The sequence below is a fragment of the Phyllostomus discolor genome, chromosome 6, assembly GCF_004126475.2.
Source record: "Phyllostomus discolor isolate MPI-MPIP mPhyDis1 chromosome 6, mPhyDis1.pri.v3, whole genome shotgun sequence".
Taxonomy (NCBI): Eukaryota; Metazoa; Chordata; class Mammalia; order Chiroptera; family Phyllostomidae; genus Phyllostomus; species Phyllostomus discolor.
Genome location: NC_040908.2, coordinates 31,649,989 through 31,665,530, shown reverse-complemented (window position 1 = coordinate 31,665,530; position 15,542 = coordinate 31,649,989). Strand labels below are relative to the sequence as shown.

General features: G+C 34.7%; 1 protein-coding gene across 37 annotated transcripts in view; it reads left to right on the top strand.

Moving 5' to 3' along the window:
• NRXN1 (neurexin 1) overlaps positions 1-15,542 on the top strand; it is a 1,086,661-nt gene that overhangs the window by 915,909 nt on the left and 155,210 nt on the right. For all 37 annotated transcript variants that reach the window (XM_036030058.1, XM_036030055.1, XM_028514420.2 and 34 more), the window contains one exon: positions 5,141-5,312. In XM_036030058.1, coding sequence (XP_035885951.1) covers positions 5,141-5,312 — 172 coding nt within the window. The remainder of the gene's footprint in view (positions 1-5,140; positions 5,313-15,542) is intronic.

The window sequence follows — 15,542 nt, the reverse complement described above, 5'->3', positions numbered from 1 at the left end:
CTGTCAAGTTCTGTTCAAATTGGGCCCCTGGAGCATAGGACTGTATCATGTTCTGTTTTATATGCACATAAATGAACATATGTCTGTGTCTATAACATACAAACATGTTGCTGGAAGTATGCCCAAGATAGTGAAAATACCATTAAATCATAATCTTGGTTAAATTTCAAGTGAATGTGTGGTCACAGCTGAAATTAACCGGTGCATTAAACCAGGGCGCCACTTGCTAGAACTTTCAAGCTCCTTCCCAGTGTTGCCTTTCATAGTGTTTCCTTTTAACTTGGCTTAATAACATAATCATTATTCAGAAATGGGCTTTTGTGAAAAAAATTAATAATTACCTTTGTCTCTATTTATTTAATGAACCCATGGAAAGACTTCATTAAATTATAAATGCCTTGCTACTGATTTTCTCATAATAGATTTTTGAAATTATGCTGTGAGCCAGTTATCCATTTCAAGGAAGATACAATGCTGAAAGATCCGTACATGTCCAGCGAAATTACTGCTGGTTTTGCTAATGCAATATTCATGAGAATTTGCTGGAGACAATCACATTTAATCCCAGAGAATACAAATTTGAAATGAATTCTTTTAAATTGTAATTATCCATTGGTAAGAAAGTTTAGTAAGTTTTATTTGTTTATATAATTGAAATGATTTTCTATTCTGTCAACATGGGAGGGGTGTGTTTTGAGAATATTTATAATTTCTGAATGGAATGATAAATTTAGGTCCTAAATATTGGTTGATACTAATATTTTGTGGTTTCCATGTATTTTTTAATGTATTTGTTTTGAGGGAAAATTGGCTCTGTGGCTATCATTTATGATTAAATTGTTTTTCAAGGTTATGATGCAATTTGGGTGAGGTGATAATCTCTGAATTAGGATAGAGTCTGTCATTGTTTGAGCCTACTTTGGTGGTATTCATTTCTGTTCTGGGTGAGTCTGGAGTTTGAATCTATGAGACATTAAAGATATTGGAAGTTCAAGAGCAAGGCCAACATATCCAGGGAAAGATGAACATCATTTAAAAGTTAGAAGGCCTCCAAGTATTAGCGCCCCTCATTGTTTCTTAATAGCTTGTTTTATTGTGCTGCAAGAAAGGCATTCCTGTGAAATCTGGATATCTCTGTACACTATAAAATAAGCATTTTACATTTCATATTGTAGAAATAATTAGGCATATTGTAAAAAGGAACATTTTTAGTTTTATACATTTTGTGCCTTTAGCATTATAATGCTTTCATTCACACAACTTGAATCTCCTTAAGGATTAGAACTCTGATAAAACATTTGACTACTAAAGCATTCCTATCAGAAAAGGTAGGAAACTTTAAGAATTTATTTCTGTCAGTCTGGGGTAAGAAACATGACTAGGATAGAAGAGATCCTAAAACAATGGGCAACTCTGTTATTTTTCAATTCTGTGTTGAAAGATGATTCCTAGGATACAACAGGAGTTTAAACATGTTCTGTGGAATATCTCTTTCTGACCCAGGGACTTCCAGTGAAAGTTTGAATACTACTTTAGTCAGTCTCGAATAGTAAAAATGTCACTGTTCACTTTTATTTTATTTTTTTAAAGATTTTATTTGTTTATTTTTAAACAGGGGGAGAGTGGGAGAAAGAGAGGGAGAGAAACATCAGTATGTGGTTGCCTCTCACATGCCCCCTACTGGGGACCTGGCCTGCAACCCAGCAGGTGCCCTAGACTGGGAATAGACCAGCAACCGGCTGGTCCACAGGCTGGCGCTCAATCCACTATGCCACACCAGCCAGGGCTCATCTGTTCACTTTCAGCTATGAGAAGTATTTTTTAAAATTGTTGACACTATTACAGATGTTAAATCCATTACAACTGCTTGGGCTGATTTGGAGCCGCCACTTGCACTAGTGAGGAGACAGCATTGTTTCTCCTCCTGTTCCCATGACATTCATTTCTCTTCGCCCCCACACCCCACCCGCCCCATATCCTTCAGGGATGAAACAGAAAGGCAAAAGGCAGAAATGACCTTCCTTGGATGTAACAATAGTAGCCATCTAGCTGGGCTTAGCCTATCCTCTAAACTGACTCTGAGGAGTACTCTTGAGGAAGCATGTTAGTGGGTTTTTTAATGCTCTTAACCACATCACTAGTGTTCCTTTAGGCGAGTAAATGCTCCTCCTTCAGGTGGTCATTTAGGATTTTCAACTCACTCCCTAGGCACTCACTACTACAATTCCAGGTTCTTTTGGCTGAGCTGTCTTCCCCACTCCCCACCCCTCACCCCAGTGGCTCTCTTGGACAGGACCCACCACAGTTCTGCTCTGGCTTTCTAACCCCTGCTTCACTGTCCGTGCTCACCTGCCCCTTGTTCTGACAAACTCATCCACATGTGGCTGCTGGTGCAGTAATATCCCTTTGTCCTGACATCAGATTATCATCCAGTCACAATCTTTCCCCTTGAAAATTTCCCAGGCAAGAGTCAAATCCCAGTTTAAGGGCTACCCCACCCACTGCCACCAAATTCCAGGAGACAAGAATCAAACTGTATTGTTTCACTGAAGTTCTTTTTCCCTGCACTTGAAATAAGGGAAAAGTAACCTCCCACCTTGGGTATACTCGCAAATCATATCACATCCCAATTCTCCCTGATAATCCTCTTCTAATTATAAATCTCCTCTTGGCCTTTCTTTTCTCTTTAATGGGTTGGAAATGGGTCCCAAATTTAAGGTCCCAAAGCGGTTTTCAGTGCTTTCCTTTTTAAGCCTGGTTTAGGCAACTTTATACCTTGTTTTGTGAAATGAAAGTAGCAATCTGATTTTTGACTTATCTCAAGATTACAGCTGAAACTGAGCCAGAAATAATAATTTATTTTAGCATCCTATTCCATCCAAATATAAGTTTCTTACTGTTCTCTATAAAATTATTTTAAGCACTCACTGATGCATATGGTATAATCTGCAAGGCACAGTGCAAAGTCCTGTAGTGTTCCTGCTCTAAAAGGAAAAATAAAACAGGCAGCAAAGAACATCTAGAGTTACCACATCTGCTAACTTCAGTAAGGATGAGCCAGCACTCCCAACATTCAGCCCAGGTAATGATGAGGAGCATAAAGCCTAGAGCCACACTGCCTGGATTCGAGTCACAGCTTTCCTCTTTCTAACTGTGTGACCTCAGCCAAGTTACTTAATCACTCTGCGCTTCAGTTTCCTCATCTGTCAAAGAAAGATAAACCAGTACCTTTCTGGTGGGGCTCTTAAGATAAATACCAGAGTTAGTATTAGAGTTAGTACTTAAAACACTATAAAGGTGTTTGTTAAGATACCAACAAACCTCTTAAAGGAAGTTCTTAATTTTCCTGGGAAGTTATACTAGGTATTAAAAAATATATATATCACATTAAATAACTTACTGAAAATGAGCAATTGGGAATTCTGCCAGGATGAGGAGATAATGCATGTTCACACAAATAAGCTGTGCAGGGGGGAAAAAAAGTCTTCACAGGCCCTTGGATAAATTTTAAGTTTTATTGAAACCCCACTGTTTTTCATCACCTGATTGATCCTACAAAAACTGAAATGCCTTACCTTACAATGACATGTATTTTAAAGTAAGGATTATGAGAAATATGGTAGGAAATAAAAATAAGTCCGGGGCCAACAGTGAGCTGGAAGTCTAGGCAGCCAGTACAATTGCCCTATTCACTCGTACTGTGAGTTTCCTAATAACCTTAGTTTAAAAGGGAATATAAAAGAAAGGAAATATTTTAAGTCATATCGTCTGTCAAAACCTAAAACAAATCAAAATTTAAAAAATTAGAAAGCATACTAACTTATTATAGGAAAAAATCTTTTACGGGAAGTAAGAACCAGGAAAAAGAAAAACAGAAACCTACAGGACATGTACATGAAGGGCACAGTGAGCACCGCCCCAAACAACATCTTCAAACACCTCTCTTCAATTAAGGCAGTTTTAGACAAGATGTTCTTGTAATAACTTTCAGCGTAAGCTGATACCATGCTCTTGCCACTTAGTTCAATGATGAGAATCTGGCAAGAGGTCTAAAGGATGTGGTCCAAATGGTTAGGTTTTTGATGTTTTGAATATAAATTTCTACAGAAATGGATGGCATGTACATCCTTTAAAATCCCCTTCCACTTGTAGTTCCTCTCAACTGAGGTTTGATGAAAGGTGAACTACAGATAGTTTGAGGTTATGGATGTGGACGAGAGCAAATCCATGGGCTTGAAAAATCAACTGAGCTCATGATGAACGTGGACAGTCTTGTTAGGGAATGCTTCTCAGGACAGAGGGCACAAACACAAGTTTTTCTTTGCTGCTTTGTATCATGCAATTCTAAAGTTAACAACAGATTTTGTGCTTAGAATGATTTGTAATACTGCTTTGCATAATTCATAATTAACTGAATTCATAATTGACTTAATTTTAGATAGCCATATCTTAGCCTAGATAGAAGCTAACAATGAGGGAACTGAATTCTAACACTAGTACCCATTCATTAAATGATGTGACCTTGAACAAGTCCCTGCAGCTTCCTGTGTCATGGTTTTATCATCTGTAAAATAAGAAATTGAATAAATTTCAGGCTCTTAGCACTGGATGATTTGCGTGTGTGTGAATAATGACCAGGAAACTACACTCATTAAATGCCTGTCTGTGTGCCCATACCCTTTGGAATGAATTTCTTTCTATATTGTGAGAATTTGTCAATTGTCTCTAAACAGATTTCATTGCTCTGATTTCACCAGTTATTAAAAGGGAGAATGTCAAGCCTCATTTTTCTAGTGAAATATAAAGAGTGGATTAAAGGAGCTGTGTTACGGGACATGAAAGGATGTCCCTTCACACAGGCAGCTGTGTACCTTGTCTGTGGCAACCTCTGGAAAGAAGGTAGCTCAATTCTCTTGAAAGTGTGTCTTTTGGAATATCAATTATCCATAAAAGAGATGCTTCAGATGTACCCAAATGTCAAGAACCTTTCTTCTATGACATGAATTTGTCAGAAGTGAAAATGGAAGGAAAGCAGCTGTTGTCTGAAGCATGCTCTTGATCGATATCCTGTATGTAATTCTTAGTAAATGTTGACTAATCCGTACAACTTTATACAATGTTTTTCCCTCTTCCCTTCCAGCACCAAGGAAAAATTGGAGTTAAATTTAATGTTGGGACAGATGACATTGCCATCGAAGAGTCCAATGCAATCATTAACGATGGGAAATACCATGTAGTCCGTTTCACGAGGAGTGGTGGCAATGCCACATTACAGGTGGACAGCTGGCCAGTGATCGAGCGCTACCCTGCAGGTAAGCCAGTGAATGTGTATCCGGGGAAGATTTTATGAAAAGCAAAGTGGAAAACAAGCACTGTTTTGTGTTCGTTTCACCTAATTGTGGGTTTTCTAAGAAACCATCAAGTATTTATTGGACTTTAGAGCCGTGTCAATGTACTGCTGTCCTAAATTGTTCTTGATACAGTGTACCGATGGCATTTGATAGAGGAACTGGAAGGCACACGTTATCATTTGCAAACTTAGGACATCAGTGAAACCAGAAAAATGCACACATAAAAGGCACAACATGTCAAAGCTCTCTTTACTGGATCCTTGCATTCGAACAAGGGAAAGGCTTTGTCAAAAGTAACGGAGTTAAAATTTAAAGCTACGGGAGGGAATATTAAAATATTTTTTCCCTGAAAGAAAATAGAACCAGATGATTTCTGTGATGATGTTATGTAGCTGAAATTCATGAAAGATGCAGAGGGCCATGGGACACACAGGGAAATAGTAAAGGGACTATTTATTGTACTGTAAATCAGCAGTTAGAAGAGCATGTAAGTAAATGAAGTTTGTTTTCACTATCAAGTAACCATGGGGTTTCACGAGGATTCTGACACTAGTATTACTCATTTCGAGTCTATAAAATGCATGCAAAGGTATCATAGAAAAAATACAAGTGATGAAATTTGTGAGCACTGCATTATTGAAACAAAGGTAGTAGATTACACATTTAAACCAGTGTTACTTGTGGTTGTATATATTCTCAATTAAAATAATACCTTATTTTAAAGTAAAGTACAAATTAAAAGTATAAAGGTATTTTACTGCAATTATTATCCTCTGTACAATTTGGTGCAAAAGAGATTACTTAAAACAGTCTCTTTTCTCTCTACTCCCCTATGAGATATGATGTTTTTGTACAGTAGAAGATTTATTACTCAGTATAGAGAAAGAGTATAAAAAGAGGTTTTCATTTTGCACAATAACAATGATTAACAAAATGTATCTATAAACTCCTACATTACAAGGATTTGTTTCTTGGAAGAAATAATTTGAGGAAATAACTAAATTGCTAAATCAAGATAAATTTTCCTTAGTACTGACTCACAATTATGGAATCAAATGTCTATGATGCCCATTTGGACCTTGCTGACATAAAATTTTACATCTCCCAGCCTCATTTCAAATCTATTTCATAAACTTAGTGCTCTTCAAATATTTACTGAATTAGGTGTAACAAAAACTGCTCTATGACAAAATTTAGAAGCAAGAGCATTAATAATAACTGCCTGTTATAGTACTAGCAAATAGTAGGCACTCAATAAATATTTGCTGAATTAATATCCTGAGGAATTATCTCAATTTTACACTATAATTATGAGAATGTATACCTTCTGTTGTCATCTATAATGAGATGAAATGAAAAATCTGGAAGGAAAGTAATTTAAATCTTCATGCAGCATTACATAGCACCTGATAATCCCTTATTACGTGTATTGAAATCCTGGTCAAAATGTATTTGTAAAAATACCTGTAGCCTGAGTGGAATTACAGAAAAGTCAGGTGGTGAGTTTCCTAAAAGGCATGTGAATCACTACCTCTTTATTGAGAGGAAGTCGTTGCAGTGGACGCCATAGATGATACGAAGTAGGGTAAGGTCTAGGCCTTGTCCCTGGGATGCTGTCATCTGTGAGTTGGGCACCTGGACATGTAAAATGGTACATTTTATTATTATTATAGGGTGGCAGTTGTCTCTTGTAGCCTGACTGTGTTTTACCAGTTTATGCTTTAAACTTATTTTAATTTAGTAACTTTTTTACTCTTTTCACACTTTCCAAACTGGTATCTTTAAGAATGCCATTCTAGAGAGTATTAATGATGACCTACGGGGTGAGAGAGGAAGACCCGCTTTTGAGTTAGTTTGAGAAAGTCTAAATTAAGCTATGTTAAGAATGTCTATACTGGGGGTTTATTATATTAATATTTATAATGCATCTTTAAAAGGGAAGTATGGTTTGCATTTTCCCAAGCACAGATAATCAGAGCCTAGTTTTCTAATGCATTAATGCATGTGGGTAAATATTTTATGTTTTTAAAAATTTCCATACCTCCCTATTTTATTAGAGCTTATGTGATTAAATTTAACTGTGTGCCTACCAGATACTATGAGTTAGGTGTAGTTCAAGGAAGTTATGGTCCCTGTCTTTTTGTGGCATGCTCATATACAATTTGAATACCAGTCATTCAAATCAGGTAGTATTAATTAAGTGGACAAACATGTGTATATTTTTTCTAGACTACTATTTGTTTAACATGCAATATCTTATTTTCCAATCAAAGGGATGCTCAATATAAAATACATTTTAAAATCAGAAGCTGGCAATTAACATCATAATAAGAAGCAAATCTACAGGAATAGACATTTATATGCAACTTTTTATACTTATTCCAAGATTCCTTTTAGTGCCCTTTTACCAAAAAAACCTTTAAATATTAACAAATCAAGAGTGAGCAAAGCTGCAGTTACTCTGGAGGGCGCGTGCAAGGGTGACGTGCAGTCTGCCCTCAAGAAAGCCAGAGCACCTGTGAGGAATTTGAATATACACATATATAAAGAGTTACTGATCCACATACAAAGAACTCATGGGAGTCACCATGGTTGTCATCGAGCATTTTATTAATCATCTGCTTTGGGTGCATGTCAACATGATGCTGAGGTAGAAAATAAGCCATGAACATTTCAGACACCCTTTTCTCTTGGAGCTTCATCTGCAGCAACTCCACAAAGGCTGAACACAAATTTAAAACTGTGTGTCATCCAGATTAAAGTTATTAGAACAAAGTGATTGTATGTATGAGTTCCACAGAAATGTCTAGTGTCTCCCTTTTATATTGGTTTGTGGGATGACTATTTTTATTGAAAAAGTTTTTAGTATTATTATTCATTAGAAAAACAGTTGGACCAATGCCTTTACCACCAAATTCTATAATCAGAGAAGCAGGGACCAATAGACTATACTCGTTCCTTTTAAAATGCCTGAACTGCAAAATATCAGTAATATGGGTTGAAATTAGTAATTAATTGTCACACTTAACTTTCCATTATAGAGCTTTGTGGTAAGTGCTTTTATATGAAGCAGTTCATCTGGTAATGACACTGTACCTTTAATGAAAAGCACCTAAAGCATTGACCAGTGGTGTTACCCTATAATTGTCTGGAAGGCTTTCATAAAGAAACTAATTAGTAGAGACAGATTATGTGCTCTTTTGGAGTATATGAAATATTCCTATAACTCAATAATTTATATTTTAGAATAAATATTAAATTTTCTATGTAGCAGACCCAGTTTCTGTTATTTTCTGTGTGTGGAGCAAAGTATAGAAAGTATTTTGCAAACCATTTAACACTGAGAAAATCGTTTCTTGATGCTTATCAGTTAAAGCTCTAGAATATAATGCATCATTAATCTCTGATTTGTCCCTAATTACAGTGATATAACAAAATTTTCTCTCTCAACAAAAATTGACTATTTCTTCTCATAATGTTGGTCCACAAAGCCTGACACCATCTTATTTGCTCAGACTAAAGATTGCTCCATATAAATCACAGTCTTCTTTGAGAATAAACCTTTGAGTTTGTTTTTCTACTTCAGTGTACCAAAAAGATGTAATATATTTATGTAATATATTCAATACAAGGTCAGATATTCAGTTTTTCTGTCAAGCTAACATATCAAGCCAACAAATATTTACAGGATGTATACCATACTAAAGGAACATGCTAGGCTTACCATCTGGTTCAAGACATAAGTAAAAAATGTTCAAGATGCAAAATACATATGTGAGAAAATATAAGTTATATCATATTTGACTACATATTTTAAAAGATTTTATTTATTTATTTTTAGAGAGAAAAGGGAGGGAGAGAGGGAAGGAAACATCAATGTGTGGTTGCCTCTCAAGCACCCCCTACTGGGGACCTGAACTACAACCCAAGGATGTGCTCTGACTGGAATTCAAACCAGCAACCCTTTGGTTCCCAGGCCAGCACTCAGTCCACTGAGCCACACCAGCCAGGGCTTGACTAAATTTTTAATGAGATATATAATAAAAGAGAAAGTATATTGTAAGGAAGAAGAGACCATTATGGTTTGCATGGTCTAGAAACTTGACTGGGATCTTGAAAGGCTAGATTTTTGCTTGGAGGAAAGCATGCCTTCATTTTAATGGGAGTAGCAGGAAGAAATACAGACAGAAAATATTTAGAAACCTGTTAAACAGTCCTGGTGTCAAAAAATAAAGGCTTAAAATGGAGCATGAGAAAGTAAAGAGAATGACTGCAGAATACATTATAAGATCTGGCAAAGTAAATAAAAGGGGAGTCATTCCTACTTTTTAATTTTTATCTTTTTTTTCTTTTTTTAACCATCAATTATTCAATGCTTGAATATTGTGGTGTCACCAGACTGCCAGGTATCAGTGAAATGGAAATCTGCACTAGGAATGAATAGAGGTCAAGGACATGGTTTTGCTTGCTGAAAGTTTAGTCTGAGAGACAAGAAGGATTCAGCAAACATACCAGTGTAAATAAACTGTGTTAACCTTAAGCTGATAGTGCAGAATTTAACTGTTACTAGAGTATAAAGAAAGGAGAAAATGGTGCTGTGGATTGGTATAACAAAGTATAGCCTAATATGTATGTAAAGATTTGAAAGAAACAGAGGAATAGCCCAAAAAGAGACTCCACAGAGATGCTGTAAATAATTTTGCATAATTAGTTGATTTGTCTCAAGATCTTAGGGATATTATCTCTAAATTTAGACTTTAGTTTCATCTTGAAAGGCTGGTAAAATATTTCAGGACTGAGGAAGGTCATATTGATGATTGTCATTTAAATTCTATATATACTTAGTTTAGATTAATTGATTTATTTTTAGTTCAAGTCATCAATAGATTTATTGACTATCAGCTCTACCCTCTCTGTTATTTATTTAGAGTTTCCTGTTTGGTACTAAATGTGTTGGTTGGTTTGATGATTTTGGTGATTTTATTTATTTTAACCCTTTTTTAATCTCTATGATATAATTGAGACAGATCTACCTCATTTATAATCATAACATTTGAAAAAAAGGCAAGGAACTTCAAAAATCTTCTATTCCAGCTCCTTCATTTTTCAAAAATAAAATAAAATAAAATGGAATCTGGAAGAGGCTAATTGACTTGATCAAGATCACTCTGTTAACTGGGGACTCTTGCCTTCTGTCTCTGTACACCTTCCTTTATTTTGTCTGGGAGACAGAAACCAAAATGAAGAGAGAGCATTACATGCAGTATTCAACATAGCAAAGTATAGTTTTTATAACTACATGTTATGACTTACATGATTGGTCACAGCTGCATTTTTTAGTCCATGTCACAGCCTACCCCTGCTGACCTACACAGACACCGATACCTATAGAACTATCTAACGAATGTTAAACATAATAACACATGGAATAAAAATAATTTTCTTATAAAAACGTGCTTATATTGTTATTTTAAAATTTTTGAGTCAGTAGTACTTCTTAGTAGGCACTGATTTTTAATTTTTTTTTACTGGTTTGAGAGAGAGAAAGTAAGAAATCAATTGTTGTTTGACACTTACTTATGCATTCATTGGTTGATTCTTGTATGTGCCCTGACCAGGGATCAAACCCTGAACCTTGGTGTATTGGGTCAATGCTTGAACCAGCTGAGCTACCCAACCAGGGTGGCACTGATTGTGTTTTGACCTCATGTTAAAATTCTTATTTGCTGTCTGGCTTATTGACTGGCTTTCACTGACTGTCAGTGAAAGACAATTACTATATGATCTCACCTATAAGGGGAATCTAATAGACAAAATAGGCTGATAAGCAAAATAGAACCAGAGGCATAGAAACATAGAACAGACTGACAGCAACCAGAGGGGAGGAGAATCATGGTGGAAAGATGGGGAAGGGACTAGTCAAAGAATATGTATGAATGACCCATGGGCGTGGACAGCAGGGTGAGGATTGACTGAGGCAGCAGGGGGAGGGCTGGGTGGACAGAGGAGGACAAAGGGTAAAAAAATGGGACAACTGGAATAGAATAAAAATAAAAACAACTAAACAACTAAACAGATAGGAAAAATTATTTGTAAATTAAGTAAACCATTGTGAATCATTACTATTTTATTGTTTCTATAACACTCAACCTTCAGATTGGCATTATTCCCAATGTTACAAATTTATTCATATATATTTTTTTCTCAGGGACATCACATGAAATTTAGTTGATTTCAGGAGCCAGAACAGGAGTGACTCATTAGAGGATTCAGTTGTTAAAATCCTTAAGACTTACTCAGGAGAAAAACTAAATCTAAGTAGAAGACTTTTCTTCTTGGTTGAATGTCTTGGTTGAATGTATAGCTACAGGAAATGTTTGACTGAATCTTGTTTTCCTCCTACAAAAGTAAGACATTGAAAAAATAACTCTGTGCAGAAACTGATAGACCTCACAGAAAATTTAAATCTTTTTTTCCAAAAACTAAATTATCAAGTTTTAGTAGAGCCCAACAAAAGGCATGATAATCAATATTTGGCACATTGTAAGGTAGTTAATAAATAATTGATGAATAAATCCAGCTTCATCATTCAAATTCTATTTTAAAACATTGTTTGTTGCTGGTAGTTTTAGCCAAAATATACTTATGTGCATGGTTGAATATATAAATGTTTGGTTTCTCTTTGACATATTTAAATGTTTACTAATCCAAATTTTCCAAAGTAAAGCTTACATACTATGAGAAATCTGAAGCCTCAAATAGTGTAACTACATTATATAGAACTAGTGGCTATAACTCTGACAGTTCTATTGTTAATTATTTTCTTTCATAGTGTTCAGTTTTTCTGGGACTTTGGGGGCTTTTCTTAATTATGAAACATAATGAACTTTTTATTGAGTAGTATATTAAATATATCTGCCCAAGTAGTTAGCTTCAGAGAAATTGTATCCAAGGAGATGGAAAGAAATGATATATTCTTAGACTTCTCACTCATTCTTATGTATTTTAAATAACATGGATTTTTAATTATTAATATCGAAGAATTCTTACCATTACTATAAGGCAACCATACTACAATTTTTAATTTCCTAGCAAGAGAGCGAGCACTGCCCTTATGGTTTGGTGGGCTTTCATATCTCTTAGACTGCACAGGCTACAAAATATAGATAACATAGATATTTTTGAAAAGATTATTTTTCACAGTACAACAAAAGTAAAGGAAATTATATCAACAAGGCTGAAGGGTCCTTAAATCAAAGTCTTGTGGACTGAGTGTGAATTGTCTTTTTTGTTTCATTCCTGTTATATATATGGAGCTGTTTTCAATGTTCCATCCCAGGAATCCTGTCAATTAGACCCATCAGTGACTTCATAGAGTTATCTTGTGCTGGAGGCTAACACACCTGCTTCCCATCAGTATTCTACCCTGTACCATTTGAGCCAGATTCTTACAAGGCAAAATTAATAATTACATGTAAGATAATTCTAATAGCTCAAAATCAACCCTTAGCAGAAAATAGAAATTTCCTTCTATTTTCAGAACAAGAACCTTCTTTACCCTAAAAATGTATGTGTTATTAAATGCTCATTGCTGACAACAGAAATAATTTTAAAAAATAGTTTCTTTAGGTATGTGGTCTGTATCTGTCATTTGGATACCATTGTAAATGATACAAAGACTTGTAATTCAAAGTTCTTGTGTGGCTATTTCTCCCACTGCATTTTGCTTCTCATTTAAGTTAATCTAGTTGCAACTGAGTTAACTGAAAGGGGTGACTTTATAATTCCATCAGAAATCTAGAACCCAATAAAGTAAGAGGCCAACCTATGAGTTCTCTATGTATTGGAGGCTAAACTTAATTGAAAAGCCCATTGAAATCCAATATAATTCAATTAAATGTATTTTGAAATACTGAACAAATAAAAAATGTGTTATTTCAAAAGTATAATTTATGAACAAGCTCTAGTTGTCTTCACCTTTGAGGCTGAAATTTTTTTAAAAATATGCTTTTTTTTTTTTACCAGTGTTCCTTTGCTCTTTTTTTTTTTTTTGCTATGTCAGTTTCTCAGATTTTATCACTTAGAAATCAGCAAATCAAATTAAATTGAGAAACATATGTTGACTCACTATCTTCAAGGTATTTTGCTATTATATTTCCTGTCATATATGAATAGCACCCTCCATCATGATTTCCAGAAGATCCTGCCCCTTTACATTTTAGTTTCGTAATATTGTTTCCAATGTACAACTTGTTTGTGACTTAAATTCTTATAATAAAGAAACGTGTTGATCCCACTCCTTAAAAATATTCATTTTAAACAAAGAATAATACTATCATAATTTTAAGAAAGAACAGTCAAATACATTGACTAATTGGCTTTCAGGACTTTTCTTCGAAGATATTGATAATCAGGTTAATGAATCTATCTATACTTTACAGACAATCAATTTCTCATCTAAGATACAAAAACTCAGTTGCCACTACAAATGCCAAGTGTATAGGATTTAGTAGGTGAAGTGGAAAGGATTTTAAGAAATAAATAAAGATTAAAAATCAGAGAGATTATATTTTAAAGGGCGTTAGGCTTTCAAGAAACATCCCATGACTTTTGCAAGTGTTTAGTTGATTTTGATGGGCTTATAGTTTTGTAACAATGCTCTTATTGTTTATTTGTTATCCAAGAGTGTGTGTCTTGTGCCATGTAATTTATAATTACATGAGTTTGATGGAAGATAAATCATGTTCTCAACTCGAATATGAGACTTTCTCTCATATTCAAGAGATATGAGAGAATATCTATGTTTATCTATGAATATTGAGAGAATATGTTTAATACTCTCTCAAACACTCTGACCCCTTATTTTCTCAAGAGATTTGTATTACATTGCCCAGAAAATTTTATATATATTTTGTGGTAATACAGATAACCAGCACTTTTGTACATGATTAAGCAATTTTTAAAATTCTGCTGAAAGAAAACCCTCTTAGCTTTTAAAGTTGGCATTTGAAGCTATGAACAAAGCTCACACTTTTTATACTATTTTCTTTTGTCCATTGTCTACCTACTTTTCTTATCTTGCAAGCTTAGGAATAAGCTGGTACTAAATGGCACTTTATGTCTAGTAAACAATGACTGTGTTTAAGAGGTAGCAGAATAGCAAAAAGGTTGAAATTTCACAAACTGATATTGAAGCCCTACATGAATTACAAGCATTACATGACTATTTTGAGTTTTTAGACATTAATTACATAAATTTTTCTTAACGTCCTTTGAATCTTTGCCTCTTTAAGAATCTACTAAAGCAGGACATCTTATATTTTAAAAAATACACATATATCTCTATGTACACTCAAACTTATGTATATAGCTTTTTAAGGAGCTGTGCCTCAACATTCTTATGACCCATTTACTAAGAATTCAGAGCCTCTGATCTTAAAGATGTTGAGATTTTATTTATTTATTTTTGTTTATTGATATTTGAAAGAGAGAGGAAGGGAAGAGAAAGACAGACCAAGAATTCAACTTGTTGTATCACTTATTTATGCATTCATTGGCTGATTCATGTATGTGCCCTGACTGGGAATCAAACCTGCAACCTTGGCATATGGGGAAGAGGAAGAGGCTTTAACCAACAGAGCTACTCAGCCAGGGCCAAGGATGTCGAGATTTTAGAGGCAAAAAGTCTATTTAATGAACATATGAAAAGGAACCTCCTCCTATCCAAATGAGGCATGCTTCCAATGTAATAAGATGCCCTTTACTTACTTTCTAAGACCAATAATATTCTAACCACTAATGTAGCTGTCTAGATAGAGCCTCAGCTAGCTCAGATAAAATTCTTTTGCTTTTATAGAGTAAGTCCAACCTTTATACTTCCAATTTAAGACAGTTGTTTTCTCAAACATGATTATAAGAATGCCATCATATTTTTAATAAATAAATGTAATCTGAGCACTGGTACTATATTTGACGTAATTTCAGCACTGGTGCATTACATAACAAATATCATTAAAACCAAAATGTATGGTTTCAGGGTATCATTAGAACAATCTATTGGTAAATCACCTGAGGATTGTGAAATCTGATGGCATAATAACAGTGTACAATATCTTTAAGACAAAAAATGACAAATAATTTGAAATCATTGGAAATTGTTACTTTTTATTATGAGCACAATTTAATAAGCTA